Genomic DNA, 17,358 nt, shown 5'->3' on the forward strand with positions numbered 1-17,358 from the left:
TTCCTCCCTCCTTCCTTCTCCCCCTCCCTCCCTCCCTGAATTGAGTCCACCACCTCTGGATTCAAGATTGCTGTTTCTTGCCTACCATCAGACCTGAAGATGGTAACGTTACTATTTTCACCAAGTTGATGGGGAAAATGGAATAGCTCCTGGCAAGATTCCTGATCCTCTTGGCTATAGCTATAGCCATTTTTAAAGAATAAATGCATCTCAGTTTATGTCCTGAAATTGTTTTTGACCATTTTTTTCCAGTTTTATACTTGTATTCTATAGAAAGGAAATTAGCCAACTTATTCCGAGGCCTTCTTTCAATCTACCAGCTAGGTAATCACTGCCATTTAATCCTTCTAGAACTACTTCAAAAATCCTGGTCCAGTAGCATATTTGATGTAAAATTATCTCTTTCTGTTCTCAGGTTGCTTTTGATGAAGCTACAGATGAATTTGCTTCTTACTTCAACAGACAAACTTCTCCGAAGATTCTCATCACAACATCAGATAGACCTCATGGGGTAATAAATATATTAATTAGTATAGTTCTTGAATTCCTAATTTCCTTTTATTTCTTATACTATTTAAAGGAATTCTGTTCAGAAGAGTTAAATTATTAGTAATTGCCTTAGATGCTGCCTGTGAATAAGCTAAATAAAATGTAATACTGGTGATGCAATATAGGTTCACTAAGCATGATTCTTCAGGATAGGGTTTCTTGACCTCAACACTATTAACATTTTAGGCTGGGTAATTTTTTGTTATGGGATTGTCCTGTTCATTATAGGATATTTAGCAGATATCCCTGGCCTCTATCCACTGAATATTAGTACCAGCCAGCCCCCAACCCCAGTCATAATCACCAAAAATGTTTCCAGACATTGCCAAAGGTCCCCTGGTGGAGCAGAATCACCCCCAGTTGAGAACCACTGCTTTTAGGATTATCAGCCTTTGGTAAAGGATGAAACACTATTCAGATTTCATTCTTTCCCTAGCCTTGCTGTCTATTAACAATATTATGTTATAATAATCATTACTCCTTTCCTTGTAAATATGTTATCACGAGATTTTTATTTTCACTTTTGAGGGTTTTTGTTATCCTGTTTTACAGAGAACAGTACGACTCTGTGAACAGCTCTCCACAGTTATACCAAACTCACATGTTTATTACAGAAGAGGACTGGCTCTGAAAAAAATTATTCCACAGTGCATCTCAAGGGATTTCACGGATCTGATCGTTATTAATGAAGATCGTAAAACACCAAGTATCCTTTGTTTTTTAAAGGACTCCTATTTTGCATGGTTTAAGAGATAAGCAATAATATAAGCCTTTTTGTACAATGCAGGTATACTTAGGAACTGATGTTTGGATTTTGTAGTTTGCTTTCTACACAAACCACAATTTAGTGGGAATGTTCTAGAAAGGATTCAAGTGTTGATTTAGGTTGTAAGAAATGACCTTTACCTATCTTAACCTCCTTAAGATTTTATGATTTTTCTCAATGTGTAAATGTTGCAGAAATACATTTGGCTGTGCCTCATGAGGTTGAACTTGTGGTGAATCTTTGGGAAAAAAGGAAAGAATTAAAAATGTTTAGTATCTGTCAGAAACAGATCTATCTTCTAAGAGCTAAGATTAATTAGAAAGAATTTACATGACTATAACTCAAATAAGTGACAAGTGCTATAGTAAGAACTGAGATTTAGAACTTAATATTGACTGTAAAAAGTGGTGACATTTGAAGTGAGCCTTAATGGATGAGTAAAATATTGCAGGTATTTGAAATAGCATGGGCAAAAAATACATGATAGGATTAATGTGGGTGGTGTATGAGAGATTGTGTCAGTGCCTAACAGTTAGGAAACGGCATGGGGAGACATTAGGGGATACCGGTTAGAAATAGCAGTTTGGAGCCACATGAGTGCCATACTCATGTCTTTATTCTGTAGATGAGTTGGCAGTTGAGAGTGGCTTGAAATTAACTACAGCTGTTAAGACTCAGGATATCTAGTTTTTCACTTAGCACATGAAAAACTGGTACAGATACAATGACACAGCCAAGTCCCATAGCTTATTACTCATAGAACCAAGGCCTGAATCCAGACTTGATTTAGTCTGTATTAGATGTACCTGAAATGGTGAAGAGGTCCAAACAACCATGATACTGTTTCAATAATCTCGATGGAAAAATCTGAAAGACCTCAACTAAGACAATAACAGTAAGGGAGAGATGTAGAAGTGAGGAACTTATGAAAAACAATAGGATTCGGTGGGAGAGGAGGAAATTGAAGATAACCATAGCTTCTACTCTGCATGGGAGTGTGTTGATCCCATTGTTAAAGATGGCGGGATGTTTTGTAAAACTCTTAGTGTGTGCAGATTCTGGTCTCCTTTTAAGGTTCAGTATTTGAAAGAATCAAGTTGAACAGAGATTTAAGGAATGTTGTATACGTAGTAGATCTTAAGTTTGCTGCATCCAGGATTTTTAAAGCCCTGGGCTGCTGCTAACCCTGCTGAGTAGGTAGGTGTCTTATATTTTAATCGTAGTTTAGACTGTCTGGCACTATTTTCTGTTTATGGTAGACAATCAGTAAATGGTTATTAGTTGATTTTATTTTGTGGTACAGTGGTCCCAAGAGGAAGAGCTTATCTCTTGAGAAACACTAATAACTGATTTTAAGAGAGTTTAGGAATCTCTGTGGGATGATATTCAAAGTTGACAGAATATCCTAACCTTACAAACACATATACAAACATTTGAAAGGGTGCATTTTCAGTGTTATAAGGTCTCTAACATGGAGGTAAACTTGTATTGTTTACAATGCTAGTTATTCTAGAAACCCGTTCTGTCTTACCATTCCTGCTACAGTCGACATTAGTTCACTTTAGTAGAATGCTCAAATACCCTATTAAGAGTGAAAATGAGCTATTTATATTGTGGAGAGAAAAGGAACAATAAGTTAATCTGTTTTTCTGAAAGATTTGGGTTGCCTTTTTTGTCTTGAGTTTGGCATATCTTAAAAAATTTCCATTAACCTAGAGGAATACATGCACCCACCTATTTGCCTAGCTACAGATTTTAGGAGCCTGTAGGCATACAGAGGACCAATTATTTAAACAATTTAAGGTACAGATTACAGAGTTCAGTATGTTCTTAGCTTTATGAACAGATGGATTAATATTGAGTCACTTGCCAAGTGGCCCAACAGCTCATTTTAAAATGAGCAGTGTTCGTCTTCGTAAAGAAATTAAGGTAAGTTTTATGCATTCCTTGATTGGCTTTGGTCTCATAGTATTTGCTTAAGTAGATGCTGTAACTGATTGGATTTAATAATGGCATTAGCTATCCTGATTAAAGCAATAGTTTTATCTACTGACAGTTTTCTAAAACTGTCATAATTGAATTACGATGGACAGGCAGTAACAGCCTTCATTACTATGAAACGTTACTTTCCTAGTAAGACTTTTTTGGTGCATCCACGGCATATTAAAATACCTTTAAATACATCTTATTTTATGGATTTGACAAGCCATCTGTTGTCATTAACTTTCAATTTTTCAAATTTGTCATATAAATTATAAAACTTAAAATTGCAATGAGTTAATAGTTTTGCCAATTAACTTAATTCATTATTGTGATTATCATTTTTGTAGAGAAGAGGCAAAGACCCTACAGAACACATACCTGAAATAATTCTGAATAATTTTACAACACGGCTGGGTCATTCTATTGGACGGATGTTTGCATCTCTCTTTCCCCATAATCCTCAGTTTATTGGAAGGCAGGTTGCCACATTTCACAATCAACGGGATTATATCTTCTTCAGATTTCACAGGTGAGGAAATACTTTTATTCCTTGGACTTTGACTTCAATCATGAAATACATTTTTAACATAACCTGTTTTCTAATGTATTGTGACAAGTATTATAGATGAGAAATTATCTTTTGAACTGTCATAATGTTAAATAACAGTTGGGTTTATGCAGACTAATTTCCATAACTTTTGTTATCTTTGAAGATACATATTCAAGAATGAAAAGAAAGTGGGAATTCAGGAACTTGGACCACGTTTTACCTTAAAATTAAGGTCTCTTCAGAAAGGAACCTTTGATTCTAAATATGGAGAATATGAATGGGTCCATAAGGTATGTGCTGACTCTGAGAAGTCATTCAGTGATTTTAAAAGTAAGTAAAGAGAAGGAAACCTGTATTTTAAGATTTGAGTGTTTATATCTTAAGTTAGGCTTCTGAATTTCTTCCCCCATGAACTAGACAGAATCATTCGCTGATGTGGTGTTTGGTCTGGTGATTAATCCTGGTTCGTTTGAACTATGCTAAAGATCAGTGGTTATCAAAGTGGGACCAGTAGCATCACCTAGGACTTGTTAAAATGGAAAATTGCTGGGACACATACCTACTGAATCTGCAACTTAAGGGAGTGGGACCCAGCAATCTGTTTATGAGCCTGTTACCCTGATTCTGGTGCATGCTGGAAAACTATTACTATGAAACTTTTGTACAAGTTGGGAGATGATCATCTTAAGTCATAAATGAGAACTTCAATATTTTAAAATATATTCTTTTCTACCTAGTACAGTTATTCACTTTAAGTGTGCTTTTTACTTTAAAATTATATATGTTACACACATACATATATTTGATTCGTAACTTCTAATACCTTTTACATTTGACCTAAAGATGGACTATTCAGTCTTCAGACAAACCCAGTCTTTTGCATTGTTACCCAGATTGTTTACTAACTTTTTTTTCCCCTTTCAGCCCCGGGAAATGGATACAAGTAGAAGAAAATTCCATTTATAAAGAAAAACTAAAGGAATAGTACTGGATTTTACTGAACAGGTTTATCTTGAATTTGTGATAGAAGACCCTTTTCAAAATATCATTTACTGATTTCATAAATCTTTCATGTCTGGACAGATTACCAAATGCCATGAATTGCCACTCACTATTTCTAGGAAATACAAATAAAAGTCATTTTGGTAAGAGTTTAGAAGTTGCAATTTCAGTTTCCTAAAATTTAGTTCTTTTATTTTGGGTAATTGTGAATAATTTAAGTTGGAATCAAGATTCAAACTAACAATCCTATTTGCACCTTCATGGAACACGTGGGCTAGAGAAAAATACTTTGTATTTTTCTAGAGAAAAAGTGCTTGGTAGATTACGGTGGAACCAACCCACTGGTTTTCTACCATATTAATCTTGGCACATAGTTTTTAACTCCATTTCCTGAATGATTGGAGGACAGGTTTCTGGGATGTTTTAACATTCCCTTAAGCCTTTCAGAAGGGTAAAGATTTTAAAGTAAAATAGTTTCCCAAGAACTTAAACCAAAGTTGCAAATTACTGAAGTTTATCTTTGGTTCCTTTTTTCTGGCTACTTTGTACCTCATTACATTGTATTATATATTCCATTCAAGAATTGTCTCAAGTCTTCTAATGGAATTCTTACATCTACTCTTTTTCTCTACTATATTTATTAAAAGAGCCATCGGTTATGAAGTAACTTTTAAGTGTAATGATAAAACCCCTACAAAGGAGTTTATCAGAAATACTTATTAAAACAAAGTTAACCCTGTAAATAACTCATAAATAGAAACTAGTATTACTAGCAGCCTCCTCCTGACCCTTAAAAGAATGAAAGTTGGCAACTTACATTTATTTCTCTAGCAGTTTTGCAAGTGTTTGGCATAAAGTGTGTGGAAAGAATTGGTAGAATAAACACTTAAAACTTAACCCATAGGACAAAGGGAAAATTGCCGTTTATCTTAGGTGTTCAAAACAAATAGTGTATTTAATACCAGTAATTAAGGAGAAAAAAAAACCACTTAATACTAAGTATTTTATTGTATGCTGCTACCAGTGTATATAAAATAATTTCCCTTATGAAATAGAAATTCATGAAAATTCAGAGAGGTAGATGTTAAGGACTGACAAAAGCAGAAGTATGTATATAGTATGGCACATGTTATAGAGATACGCTTTTTGTACAGGCATCCGATTTAGTTCTCCTTTGAATATTCACTGGTTCATGAAAAGCGGTTTAGAAACCTGAAATGGAAAAATATAGGGAATTAGGGTAGTGTCAAAGAACAATAGTTTCTTTCTAAATAGCAGTACAGCCTGGACTACTTTTAGGGCATTTGAATGAATGTCAGTTTATAAAGTACTTTCAATTAAGCTAAATCTATTTAAAAAGGACATCACAGGGTTTCTAGGAAAAAATGAGAGAGAATAGGAAATGACTATGGTATAAAATGTAACTTTAATTTTCACAAGCATTCTGAAGTATATAAATTATGGTTTATAAATAAATAGATTTAAAGATTAACTTGCCAATACCATTGTCAAAATACACTCTGTATCTTAATTTCTTCAAGTTGAGAAAAATCTGAACACCCCTAGAAAATGAACAGGAGTATTGCAGAGAATAGTTTAGCAATATCTACTAATGTAGAAGATACAAACCTATACAAACACTACTATTTACTTATATAAACCTATACACAAAAGGAAATGTGTATAGGACATTAACTATTGCAGTGTTTTAACAGCAAAGAACTGGAAATAGCCTAACAATTCAACAGGGGAATGGGTAAGTAAGGTTTATTATACATGATGGAATACTATGCAGCTATTAAAATGATTAAATAAATCTACATGAATCAACATAAATCTCAAAAATAATGGATTATGGGGCCGGCCGAGTGGCGCAATGATTAGGATCTGGCTTGGGACGCCAGAGGGCCCCGGTTCAGATCCCACATATGAGGGCCAGTGACGCTGCCCTCCGCAGCTGGGATGCTGAACGGCGGCTCGACCTGCACAGCTGGGCTGCCGTGGGTCACCGGCGACGGCGTGGGCTGCAGCCCCTGTGGCAGTGGGTTGCCATCGGCTACCGTGTGTAGCCAGCAGCCAGCGTGAGCGGCCAGCAGCCGCCGTGAGCAGCCGTCCAGAAGCCAGCGACTGGTGTGCCTCGCCTGGGAAGAGCGCAGTAATGGTGCCAACTTGGGTGGGCCAGTGGGGCAGCGTCCTCCACAACTAGACTGAAGAGCAAGATGACAGCAACTTGTCTGTTCCCCTTCCCCAAATTCCCCAGCACTGTTCCCATCCCCCCAGTTCCCCAATAAAAATTTTAAAAATCTTAAAAATAAAATGGGTTATGCCTTAAAAAAATAACAGCTATGTTTTAAAACTACAAAAAATATATGTTGTAAAAAGTAAAAACGAGCATACCGACTTCAGAATAAGTTACCTATGTGGAAAGGTAGAAAAAATACAGATTTTATTTTTAAAAATTAACAAGCTATACCATTTAATTCAGGATGATAGATACACGGTTCATCTTTATACTTATTTGAAAATTAACAAAAATGTTCAAGAGGCATAAACAATGGTGGAAAAAAATGTTTAACCTCACATTTGAATCAGTGCAAATTACAAAAAACAAGACAGGTAGAAAATGGCAAATACGCTGAGGTCTGTTTGGCCAGGGCTCAGCAAAAAGCACTCTCAAGCTTCAGGTAGAATAGCTAAGTTGAAAGTAAGACTAATGTTATGAAATTTTAAATGTCATTCTTGAATAATTTTACTTCTAGAAATGTATCTTAAAGAAATAGAGACGTAAAGTATACATACAGATACCAAGATATTCACTTCAGTGTAGCCTCAAATTTGGAGACTTCATATTCAATAAAATATAAGTTACAGTACAATCAGTGAACATCTCATTTACAAATAATGTTAACCCTACCAGACCACTACCGATTTTTCGGTAATTTCCGAATCTGCCGCTATACCGCTGTACCTAATTTTCGGTACTTTGCCTAGTACGTGAAAAAAATGCGTCACAAACTAAAAATAACCAACCAATCATGGTCAAACCTCATGGTTAGCCATTGCAAATGTCTGCCCCCATGTGTTTGAATTGACTTTGTGTGGTTTGACGTGAAAAAATTCTGAAAATTCACAATGAAACGAGCGGCTGATGAACCAAGCACTTCAACAGGAAAGTGAAGTAGGTCTTGGCTTATCACAGTCCAACAGGTGATTGATACTTTGGTTGATTCAGACTGAGGAGTCAGAATTTCATCAAGAATGTTTCCAGTTCAAGTGACACAGACAGTGAGAGCTCGAGTGATGAGAATCTTGAACCTTATAGATCTAGAGCTAGATCGATAGTAAGAGAAGGGGGGTGTGTCCCTCAAACAGCTGATGGGGGAGATCTAGGTGGTGATGAAGGTTGGACAAGGAATTTTGTATCACCAAATACAGATCTGAATTTCAATGAGGATGGAAAAGGCCCAGTGAACATTCCTGGATCTATCACAGAGGAGAGTGAACCGACTGACTTTATCCTTGTTTTTGGATGTACTTTCTAGCAAAATTTGACAGAGAAAACCAACCTCCGGGCCCATCAATTGCATATAGCAAAGCCCAACTCCTACAATGCCAAAAATTTCAAACATGCCACAGTGGAAGAAATGAAGGCTTTTCTTGGACTGAAGATCTATATGGAATACTTATGTATAAAGCCCAGCTATCAGGATTATTTGACAAATGAGGGCTCTGACTTTGTTGGGTTGACTCCCGGATTTCGAAATGTTATGACTCGAGACACATTCTTGGCCCTTTGGAATTTTTTACACATAATTGATGAGGAAGACACAGATATCGATAAGACAGATAGAATATATAAAGTTAGGCCTTTCTTGGAAAGTCTGCTCCCCAAGTTTCTCCACTTCTATCTGCCAAAGCAACATTTGAGCCTAGATGAAGGGATGATTTCGACAAAAAACCGCTTGGCCCTCAAGCAGTATATCAAGGATAAGCCCACAAAGTGGGCATCAAGTCTTTCCTTCTCTGTGAAGGTGAGACTGGCTACATTTTGAATGTAGAAATCTACACTAGTGCTGCACCAATGCCTATAAAAGACTTGGGCGCAGCAGGAAATACAGTTGTTCGTCTGCTGACCTCGTGTGCAATGGAAAAGAAATCTCATGTGCTTGTCATGTACAGGTTCTACAACTCTGTAACCCTTGCTAAATATGCACTGTCAGAATTACACACAGGAATTGTGGGAACCCTGCAGCAAAACAAGAAGCAGTTTCCTAAGTCACTGAAAAGTGTAAAAAAACTTGCTAGGGGTGACAGTCGCTATCTATGTCAAGAAAGTGTAACATGTTTAGTTTGGCAGGATAGAAAGCCCATCACATCTATTTCGAACTACCACAATCCAGCCCAAAATGTAGTGATAAACAGAAGAAATAAAGATGGCAGTGTGCAAGAAATACAGATGCCACAGCTGGTAAAGGACTATAATAAATATATGGATGGCTGTGACAAAAATGACCAGATGACCCGCCTTCACCGGTCTCGTCATTACCGCTGGCCCCGGCAGCTTTTCATAAAATTTTTTATGTGGGCCAGTTTTAATTCTTATATCTTGTATGCTTGAAAGCAGCAAGCTGCTTCAAAAAAGCCAGTTTATTTCACCAGATATATTCAGAAACTGTGCCTGCAACTTATTGGTGGATACAGGATATCAGCCCACGGCCACCCACAAAAGGAACCCTGCCCTCAATGGATGACCCCAGGCAGTCATTTTCCAGAGATTCCCCCTGGGACATCGTCTAATCATATCTGTGTTGTGTGCATGGAAAAGCACTCCAGGTACAACAAGCAAAATCCTGGAGTGCCTTACAAAGACAATCCATGCAAGAAAGTGAAGAGCAACATCTGGTGCTCACTTTGCAAGAAGTACCTCTGTGTGAAACAAGGCTCATCCTAATGGGTGGATTGGCACACAAAGGTGGAATATTGGCGCTAGATGAAAGGTAAACCTATTTTCTATAATGTCTCCAAGTTCCATCTTATTCTAACCACTTGTTTGCATGTAACTAACACTTTTCTGTATCATGTTGGTTTTTTCTCTTTAATGCTCAGGAGCCCAGGTATAGGGGACAGTTAGGTTCAGGGCCTCAGGTCTGGTAGGGTTAAATGAAATAAGAAAATTCATTGTTCTTAAATAGCAAAATGAAAAATGACATACTATGATCCTCATTTTTAAAAAACTAATTTTTTTCTCTTAAAAGGAAATATCTGCCAACAATGGTTGTTTCTAGATATGCTGATCGTGGTAATTTCTATTTTCCTTGTACTAGCTGTTGCTAAATTACCTATGCTTCTTATAAAATTATAAATAAACCATATGTTTTTTAAAGCTATGAGTTTAAAAACTCAAATGTAGGTTCTCTGCATCCATGCCACTCATTGTAGGCCTTAGGGCCACCAGCATCTGTATGACCTGGGAGCTTAAAAGAAATGCAGATTGTAGGGCCTTATTACAGGCCTTCTAAAAATTAGATTTTTAACAAAGTGATTTGTAGATACAGTGAAATTTGAGAAGAAAGGCTTTTACCTCAAAATGTTTTCCTAGCTCCAAAATGTTTCAAATCTTAATATCCACAAAGCTGTTTTATTATACTGCCAGGATTAATAGCCATTATTTTACTTTGAAATCTGGGTTGTTATTCCAGTCATATTTATTACGCTGAGCAAGTCATTTAAACACTTATCTGTAGACTCCTATGAAATGTACACTATTAACAGCCAGTTAAGAAGCCAGCATCTTATCAGTATTTTATATAAAATGAAAAACTATTTTGTAAAGCGAATACAACTGGAACAGAGGTTTAAAAAATATCTTTAATACGCTATAAAAATATGAAATTGCCAAAAGCTAGCATGAAGAATATTTTCAGAAGCAAAGAACTATTAAATATGAAAGAGCTAGACTATTAAAAAAGAATTACTTCTTTACGGAAAACCTGTTACTTAAAGGGTTTTTCCCCCTGGTGTTTCAAAACTCTTAACCAATCATTGTATTTACTGGAAACATCTGTACTTATACAGATTTCCTGGACACTCCCAAGTCTACAAAGCTTAATTAGGGAGGGCACAACTATGTAACATGGTATTTTAGGAAGCAGCTTCCTGGACTTTGAAGAGTTAGAATGTTTGTAAAGGGTGTGTGCCATACAGAGGGCTTGTTTGTTTTGTTGTGTGTTTTTTTTAAGCACTGTTACTTGAAGGTTGGTTCTCAGGTCAACAGTAGTGAGTTTGCATTCTGATTATAGTACTATGGATTTTTAAAAGGTAGCACCCTTGGGTTGCATTTTCAATTATTTCCACTGCATGTTCTTGGTCACATCTCTTTTGGACTAATATGTTTTTGCATACATTGACATTTGATTTGGAAGGTGCATATTAAAATACAGAAGTCAGTTGATTCAACTATCTCATTTTCTCTTACATTCACAACTCCTAATTCTTTTGCTATGCTGCCCTGTATCTGGGTTCTATTAGAACAATATCAGAATTAATCCAAATCAATTGGTAGTACTTTAAAGGCCATCTCCATAAACATTGCAGATTTAAAAAAACTCTAAATATGTGCTGGTACTCAATTATCAAACTAGTATTTAGGGATCCTAAAATAACACCATTAGGCCAATGCTATAAAAAATAACATGGCTTGTCACAGCAGTGGAATTTTCCAGTAATCCTCCTATATCCTCTTTATGGTTATTAAATCCTCTACTTAAACCTCTTTATGGTAAAATAGAAGCAATCAGCCTTCATAACTACCAAATCAGTATTTCCTCACAAAACAAAAAAACTTTCCTCACAAAACAAAAAGTCGGGAAACAAAGTGCCAAAACAAAGTTCATGGGATGATCTTGGTCAACTTGTAAGTGCTACAAAGAAAAAGACCAGAGTTATTTCTGCTATGTGGAGTTTGTTGTTTTAATCTGAAGAAACTTACCTCCAAAGATTAGTTTCACTACAAAAAGGAGCAGACTTTCTGGGGTCTGAAGGGATTTGTACTTGAAAATACTCCAGTCAGCAGGGGGTCATGTTGAGCATTCTGCAGACAGAATTGTTTCAAATCTGCAGCTGCCTGGGAAACCTATAATAACAAAGGGGAGGGGAAGAAGGGAGGTGGTGAGAATATTTTAAGGAAAGTTTTCTCAAATCTTTCAAAATACCTGCAATGAACACTTCTAACTCAAAGGACGATACATACTAATTGAAGGTCAACAGTCATATAACAGCTCTTTTACTTAAAACTACATGTAAGTAAGACCAGTTTTCTTACTAAAAGCCTCACACAATTTGGTGCAAACAGTACAATTCCGTTTATCTGTAAAGTACAGCACATCTTGCTAGTTTATTAATAGTTTGTTCAAGTGCAACCTTGAGGGTAGGCAACATCTTGTTTACTAAAAGTAAACAGGATATTAGAGGTTAAGCAAAAAGTGTTAAAATTTTAGTAAACTATTACTTTGTCCTGAAAGCAGTACTATTTGAAAAACACTACTGTTAATTAACATAATGTTCTAAATCTGAACCATTCAGGTCACTGTTTTGGTATGTACCATCAGCTGTTTAATGTTACAAAGCTGGACAGTAACTGCTTTCTGCTAAGTGTCATGTGACTGAAAGGCTGACAGCAAACTTCAGTTAATTTTAACAACTTCACTGAGCAGCCTTTAAGGAACTGTATTATTTGCCTTAAATGTGATTTAATAATTTTCATTTGTGTATGCAATGCCACTCAAACAGGATATAAGGAATTTATATGGCTTTATAGTTATTTCATTTACATACTGTATCACTTAAACATCTATGTGTATATCTTCTGGTAAGCTGATGCAGGATACAACAATGAACTGAATGGTTCAGATGTAGAACATGAGTGGTTAAAAGATACCCCAAATGAATAAAATATCCTAAGTCTTGAATTGAGGTTTAGGAACATGGGAAAAATAATTTATTCTCAGTTTTAACTATCACCAAGGAGGGTGAAAGCAGTTGTCCAGTCCAACTGGGTATCTGTCCTTTGAAAGGGAGGTAAGAGCATCACAAACTCTTTCTATAGCAAAAAACCCTGCAGATTTACAGCTGTATCCCAGACATTAACCTGTTAAAAGGATCCATTATCCTGAGATGAATCTAAATTCTGCTCTCAGAGTCTCTTATTTTCCAACAGTCCAGGGTAATGATTCCCATAGGTTTATTTAGCAACTGTGTAAAGAAGTTGTTTGAACATACCTAGTACCAAGTACTGTGACAAATGGCCATTCTGCTCCCCCAAAAAGAAGGTATAGAGCTCAAGTAGGGGAATGGGTGGTATCATTTTTCACAATTTGTAACTTGATTTCATGCACATTAACCAGCAATAAGAATACAGTAAAGTACCTGTTAATTTTCTGTCTAAAGTGTAGGTAAGCTGCAATTGAACTCCCTTTCACAAACTTCTCAAGCACAACTATGTGCCAAATATACTTCTAGGCACTCAGAATACTTAAGAGCAGCCAGGTCCCTGCTTTTATGGAGCTGACAGCTCAGAGAACAAGACAGACAAGGCGCTCTGCAGAAAAAAACTGGTTTGTTAGATCTGACCTACAGGAAGGTGTCTCTGAGGAGATGACATTTAAAGAGATCTCAATGACACGAAATCCAGCCAAGTAACCATCAGTGAGAATTCCAAGCAGTGGGGCAAAACACTGAGACAAAGGCTCTAAAACTAAAGCTGCTAGCCTCTAATGTAATAATCACCAGCCAGGAGTTTGAAATCCTATAATCCTGGCATAATTATTAGTGTCCTCTTTCATTCTCAAAAGTGTCCTGGGTTGGCAATAAAGTTTATGTCGCCATACATATGGGAGAATTGGTCAAGCATTTATGATAATGTCTATCAATAAATACTCAAGCTTGGTTTAAACAGTAAATTTGTACAAGATTAAAATAAAATATCACCCGCCAAAAGGCATCTAGCACAGTCATGGATAAAAAAAGATGCACAAAATGAAATCAAACTAACCACATTTTGCAACTCACCTAAAGAAAAGCTCATTTAAAGTCCCAAGGTCGGATGTGCCCCCCCCCCCCCCCCCCCCACACACACACACCCTGCCCCGCCTCCTACAGCCCTAGCATCAGACAAATTGACAACTAAATCCAAGTCATTTGTGGTGGCTTTTAATAATCCCAACCAGAAGCCTCCTAAAGTATTAAGTATAGGAGGGAGGCATGCTGGGGAGTTATTGGAGGAACTAAGGTTTTCATAATAAAGCCCTCAGAGTACTTCAGCCTGAGGACATCTCATTTTCTTTAGAGACTAGAGCTAAGTACCCCCTACTTAACACTTACTACTTTCAACCAGCATTTTTTTTCTTTCCTGGGCCACTACAATCCAGGATAAAGGCACACCTGAATGATAATGTAATGGTTGGTAAAGCAATATATGATTTCAAATTTCGGAGTTAAATCCAGTCAAGACTGACCATAAACCAGTGAGATGAGGTTCCAGATTCTAACAGCAATGGAGTCTGCAGCATTTAAAGGGCAGGAGAGAGGGGAAACCCACACCACGACTGATGGGAACTTCCCTTCCTTCCTGAAGTGAGCATAACTAAGTTAGGTCCCATTTCTATTTAAGGAAGTAGGTAAATGGGAGACCATCTCCACAAAACATCTCAGGGAGAACTCAAGACTAGCCTGATGAGTACTGAATCAAACCATCTTGAAAATTGGCTGCTTCTTTCAACAGAGTTACACGATTTATATTCTCTCCTGTTTCTTTTTTTAATCATAAGAAGTGTTTAACATGTAAACTGACCTGCGCCAGAAAGAAGTCAATTCACTTAACGATTTTTTTTTTTTAATCAAGAAACTTGGAATAGCACTTGAATGTCAGGTTGTCATATCAACACACACAAAAGGCTTTTTCCCCAAATAACCAAACATAAGGTCAAAGCTAACCAGACGCCAAAATAAATACGACTGGTCCACCCAATTCCCTTTCTCGGGTATGCGGACCAGTGATAGCCCCAAGGTCAGTTCACGGCAAACGGACGCACAGGTATGAAACGCACGCTTTATGCGAGGTTTGTACACCTACACACCGCGGACGCTTCAAACACATGCTTCTTTAACCTACAGTGTTAAGTGATGCAAGAATTCGCTCTCAAGTATGTGTTCGGTGGGTGAGAGGAGCTGGAAATAAGAACCTACTAAAAGGCGCGGGCCTGAAAAGTTCTGACACGAAAAGAAACAGTACATATGTCCTAAACCACAAGTCGGATAAAACCCTCTCCAGTGACGGGAAACGGTGGAGGCTGGCCGAAGGGTGCGGACCGCGCGCGGAGGAGCGGCTGGGGGCTAGGCCAGCGGCGAAGTGACTGCGAAGGGAGGGAGCGCGAGACAAGGGCCGGAATGCGGAAAGCCGCCGCGCAGTCCAGGGGCCAGCCCGCTTTGGGAAGTTCTGGGGCGGAAGGGCGCGCTCACCGGCCCCCCGAACCACAGCGCCGAGCCGCGCCACTGCGTCTCCAACGCTGGCTGCTCCCGGGTCGCGGCCGCCCAGCGCGCGTCCTCCCGAGGGGAAGCGAGTCCCGCCCGCCCCAGCCAGCTCGGCGGCTGGATACCTTCCCCTCCCCCTCGGCCGCCCGCCCCCGCTCACCTTCACGCGGTTGAGCCCGGCTTCCAGCCGGAGCTGTTGAACCACTTTCTTCATAGCGGTGACGCTAGAGGAACCAGACATGGCGCACGAGAGAGCCTGGCCGATTAGTCGGTTGTGGGTCGGTGGGTCGTGAGTCCGCGGGGCCAGACAGCGGGGCAGCGAGGCGAGGGGCGGGGCTCGGAACTTTGTCTCTAAGTTTCCGGTTCTTTGCCCAGTGGCTCCACCCTCGATGCGCATGCGTGCCCTCCTCAGCTGGCTGTTTCAGCTCCTCCCCGGGGCGGGAGCAGAGCCTGAGGGAAGTGGAGACGCGAGCAAGGAGGGGCGGGGCAAATGGTGGGCGGGGCAGCAGGACGCCCAGCCTCTCCTCTCTCCTTCTCCCGAGAAGCCGATTTGGGAGAAGTAAGGAAAGAGCTTGTCACTGGCCGCCAAGGCCCGAGAGGGACTCTCTAGGGGACCGGTGAGGGAAAGGCAGCCACTTGAGGGAGTCTATAAAAGACGGGGTGACACGGAGGATCCAGTTTTCCCGACAGGGCAGGCGGCAGAGGTTCAGGCGCGAATCAGTGGCACCCCATCTCATAGTGACTCGAGTCTGTCCAACGGGCGGCCCATCCGCAGCCCGCTTCCTCAGGGTCAGACCCCCAGGCCGAAGGAGGGCGCGGAGGTCGCTGTAACCGACCCAGGCCACGTGGACCAGGGGCGCTGGTTCGCTAGAGGAGAGAGGATCTTCTCAAGGTTTGGCTCCTGTCGCCCTTCCCTTCTGGTTTTCTGGAAGAGGTTATGAAGAAGCTAAGGTGCTGGCTGAAGATTACACCTGTCTCGTGTATCCATTTCATTTGGGAGATTAATGCTTCCTTTAGTTCAAAACATGAACCGTCTTTTTGTGTTTCGGGAAAGTTGGGTCTTTTGCATTTCAGTTGCAACTTAACGCGGCTTGAAATTGATGCTCGAAGGGCTGTTCTGCAGAGATAGTTGGATCTCACCAAGCAAAATAGGCTCAGCCAGTGCATGTTCCACCCACGGAAATGTTTGTTAGGTCACACAGCTTTTAGGACAGATGTTCCCTATTCTGTTGAGATAGTCCTTTAACGTATATATTTTCTATAAATATGAACAATTTCATCAATACATTTCAAGTTTTTGAACAGTGAAAAATTCCATGTATAATTTGCTCTATGTCAACAAAACCTTTTATAATTTATTTACTAAACAATTTAAATCATTTCACAGAAATGTACAGTGTACTTTAGTATTTTACTTAATTCATACAATGGATATAACTAGGATACACTAGGGCAGCGGTTCTCAGCCTTCCTAATGCTGTGACCCCTTAATACAGTTCCTCATGTTGTGGTGACCCCCAACTATAAAATTATTTTCATTGCTACTCTATAACTGTCGATATTGTATTGATCTGGGCAAGCCACTTAAAACTTTGCTCAGCCTCTGTTTCCTCATTTCAAAATAAAATACTAAAACGTAATTCCCCGAAGTGTTTTTGAGAATGAATGAAATTATATATGTAAAGAATATGACAAGTATCTCAACACATGTCACTTCTCCCTCCTCCCCAGCAGTATATTAAATTATTTCACCTTTGGTGACTTGTTGATTAATCTCATTCATTACAGATTTGGGAGATTAAACAAAAGTATCTTTACTCAAAGAATGTTTCATTTCAGTAGTTGTAGAACATGCCTCTAAACTCTAAGTGTAATGGTAGTACTAGAAGGAATTTCAGGAAATACATAGTTCAGTCTCCTCTTCTGTGAGGAAAAGTGTTGAGGAATAAGCAAAGCTCATTGTTATAGGTGTAAACATTAT

General features: G+C 38.8%; 2 protein-coding genes across 2 annotated transcripts in view; one reads left to right on the forward strand and one right to left on the reverse strand.

Moving 5' to 3' along the window:
• Window positions 1–5,004, forward strand: part of RPF1 (ribosome production factor 1 homolog) — a 13,745-nt gene extending 8,741 nt beyond the window's left edge. Inside the window, exons 4-9 of the mRNA XM_019647746.1 lie at window positions 416–511; window positions 1,102–1,255; window positions 3,162–3,244; window positions 3,646–3,827; window positions 4,012–4,138; window positions 4,773–5,004. Coding sequence (XP_019503291.1) covers window positions 416–511; window positions 1,102–1,255; window positions 3,162–3,244; window positions 3,646–3,827; window positions 4,012–4,138; window positions 4,773–4,814 — 684 coding nt within the window. The 3' untranslated portion in view covers window positions 4,815–5,004. The remainder of the gene's footprint in view (window positions 1–415; window positions 512–1,101; window positions 1,256–3,161; window positions 3,245–3,645; window positions 3,828–4,011; window positions 4,139–4,772) is intronic.
• GNG5 (G protein subunit gamma 5) lies at window positions 4,837–15,757 on the reverse strand. The gene is made up of 3 exons (XM_019647747.1): window positions 15,538–15,757; window positions 11,839–11,982; window positions 4,837–6,062 (listed from the first exon to the last, which is right to left on the reverse strand). The coding sequence occupies exons 1-2, from the start codon at window positions 15,616–15,618 to the stop codon at window positions 11,857–11,859; spliced, it is 207 nt and encodes a 68-aa protein (XP_019503292.1). The 5' UTR covers window positions 15,619–15,757; the 3' UTR covers window positions 4,837–6,062; window positions 11,839–11,856.
• Between the last annotated feature and the right edge of the window lie 1,601 nt (window positions 15,758–17,358).

This window comes from Hipposideros armiger, unplaced genomic scaffold (assembly GCF_001890085.2).
Source record: "Hipposideros armiger isolate ML-2016 unplaced genomic scaffold, ASM189008v1 scaffold_115, whole genome shotgun sequence".
NCBI classification, from domain to species: domain Eukaryota; kingdom Metazoa; phylum Chordata; class Mammalia; order Chiroptera; family Hipposideridae; genus Hipposideros; species Hipposideros armiger.

Excerpts from the sequence above, each read along its gene's own strand:
- GNG5 (XM_019647747.1), bottom strand. The coding sequence starts at position 15,618 with ATGTCTGGTTCCTCTAGCGTCACCGCTATGAAGAAAGTGGTTCAACAG. Across the intron at positions 11,983-15,537 it reads CCGGGCTCAACCGCGTGAAG|GTTTCCCAGGCAGCTGCAGA; the intron begins GTGAGCGGGGGC and ends TTGTTATTATAG.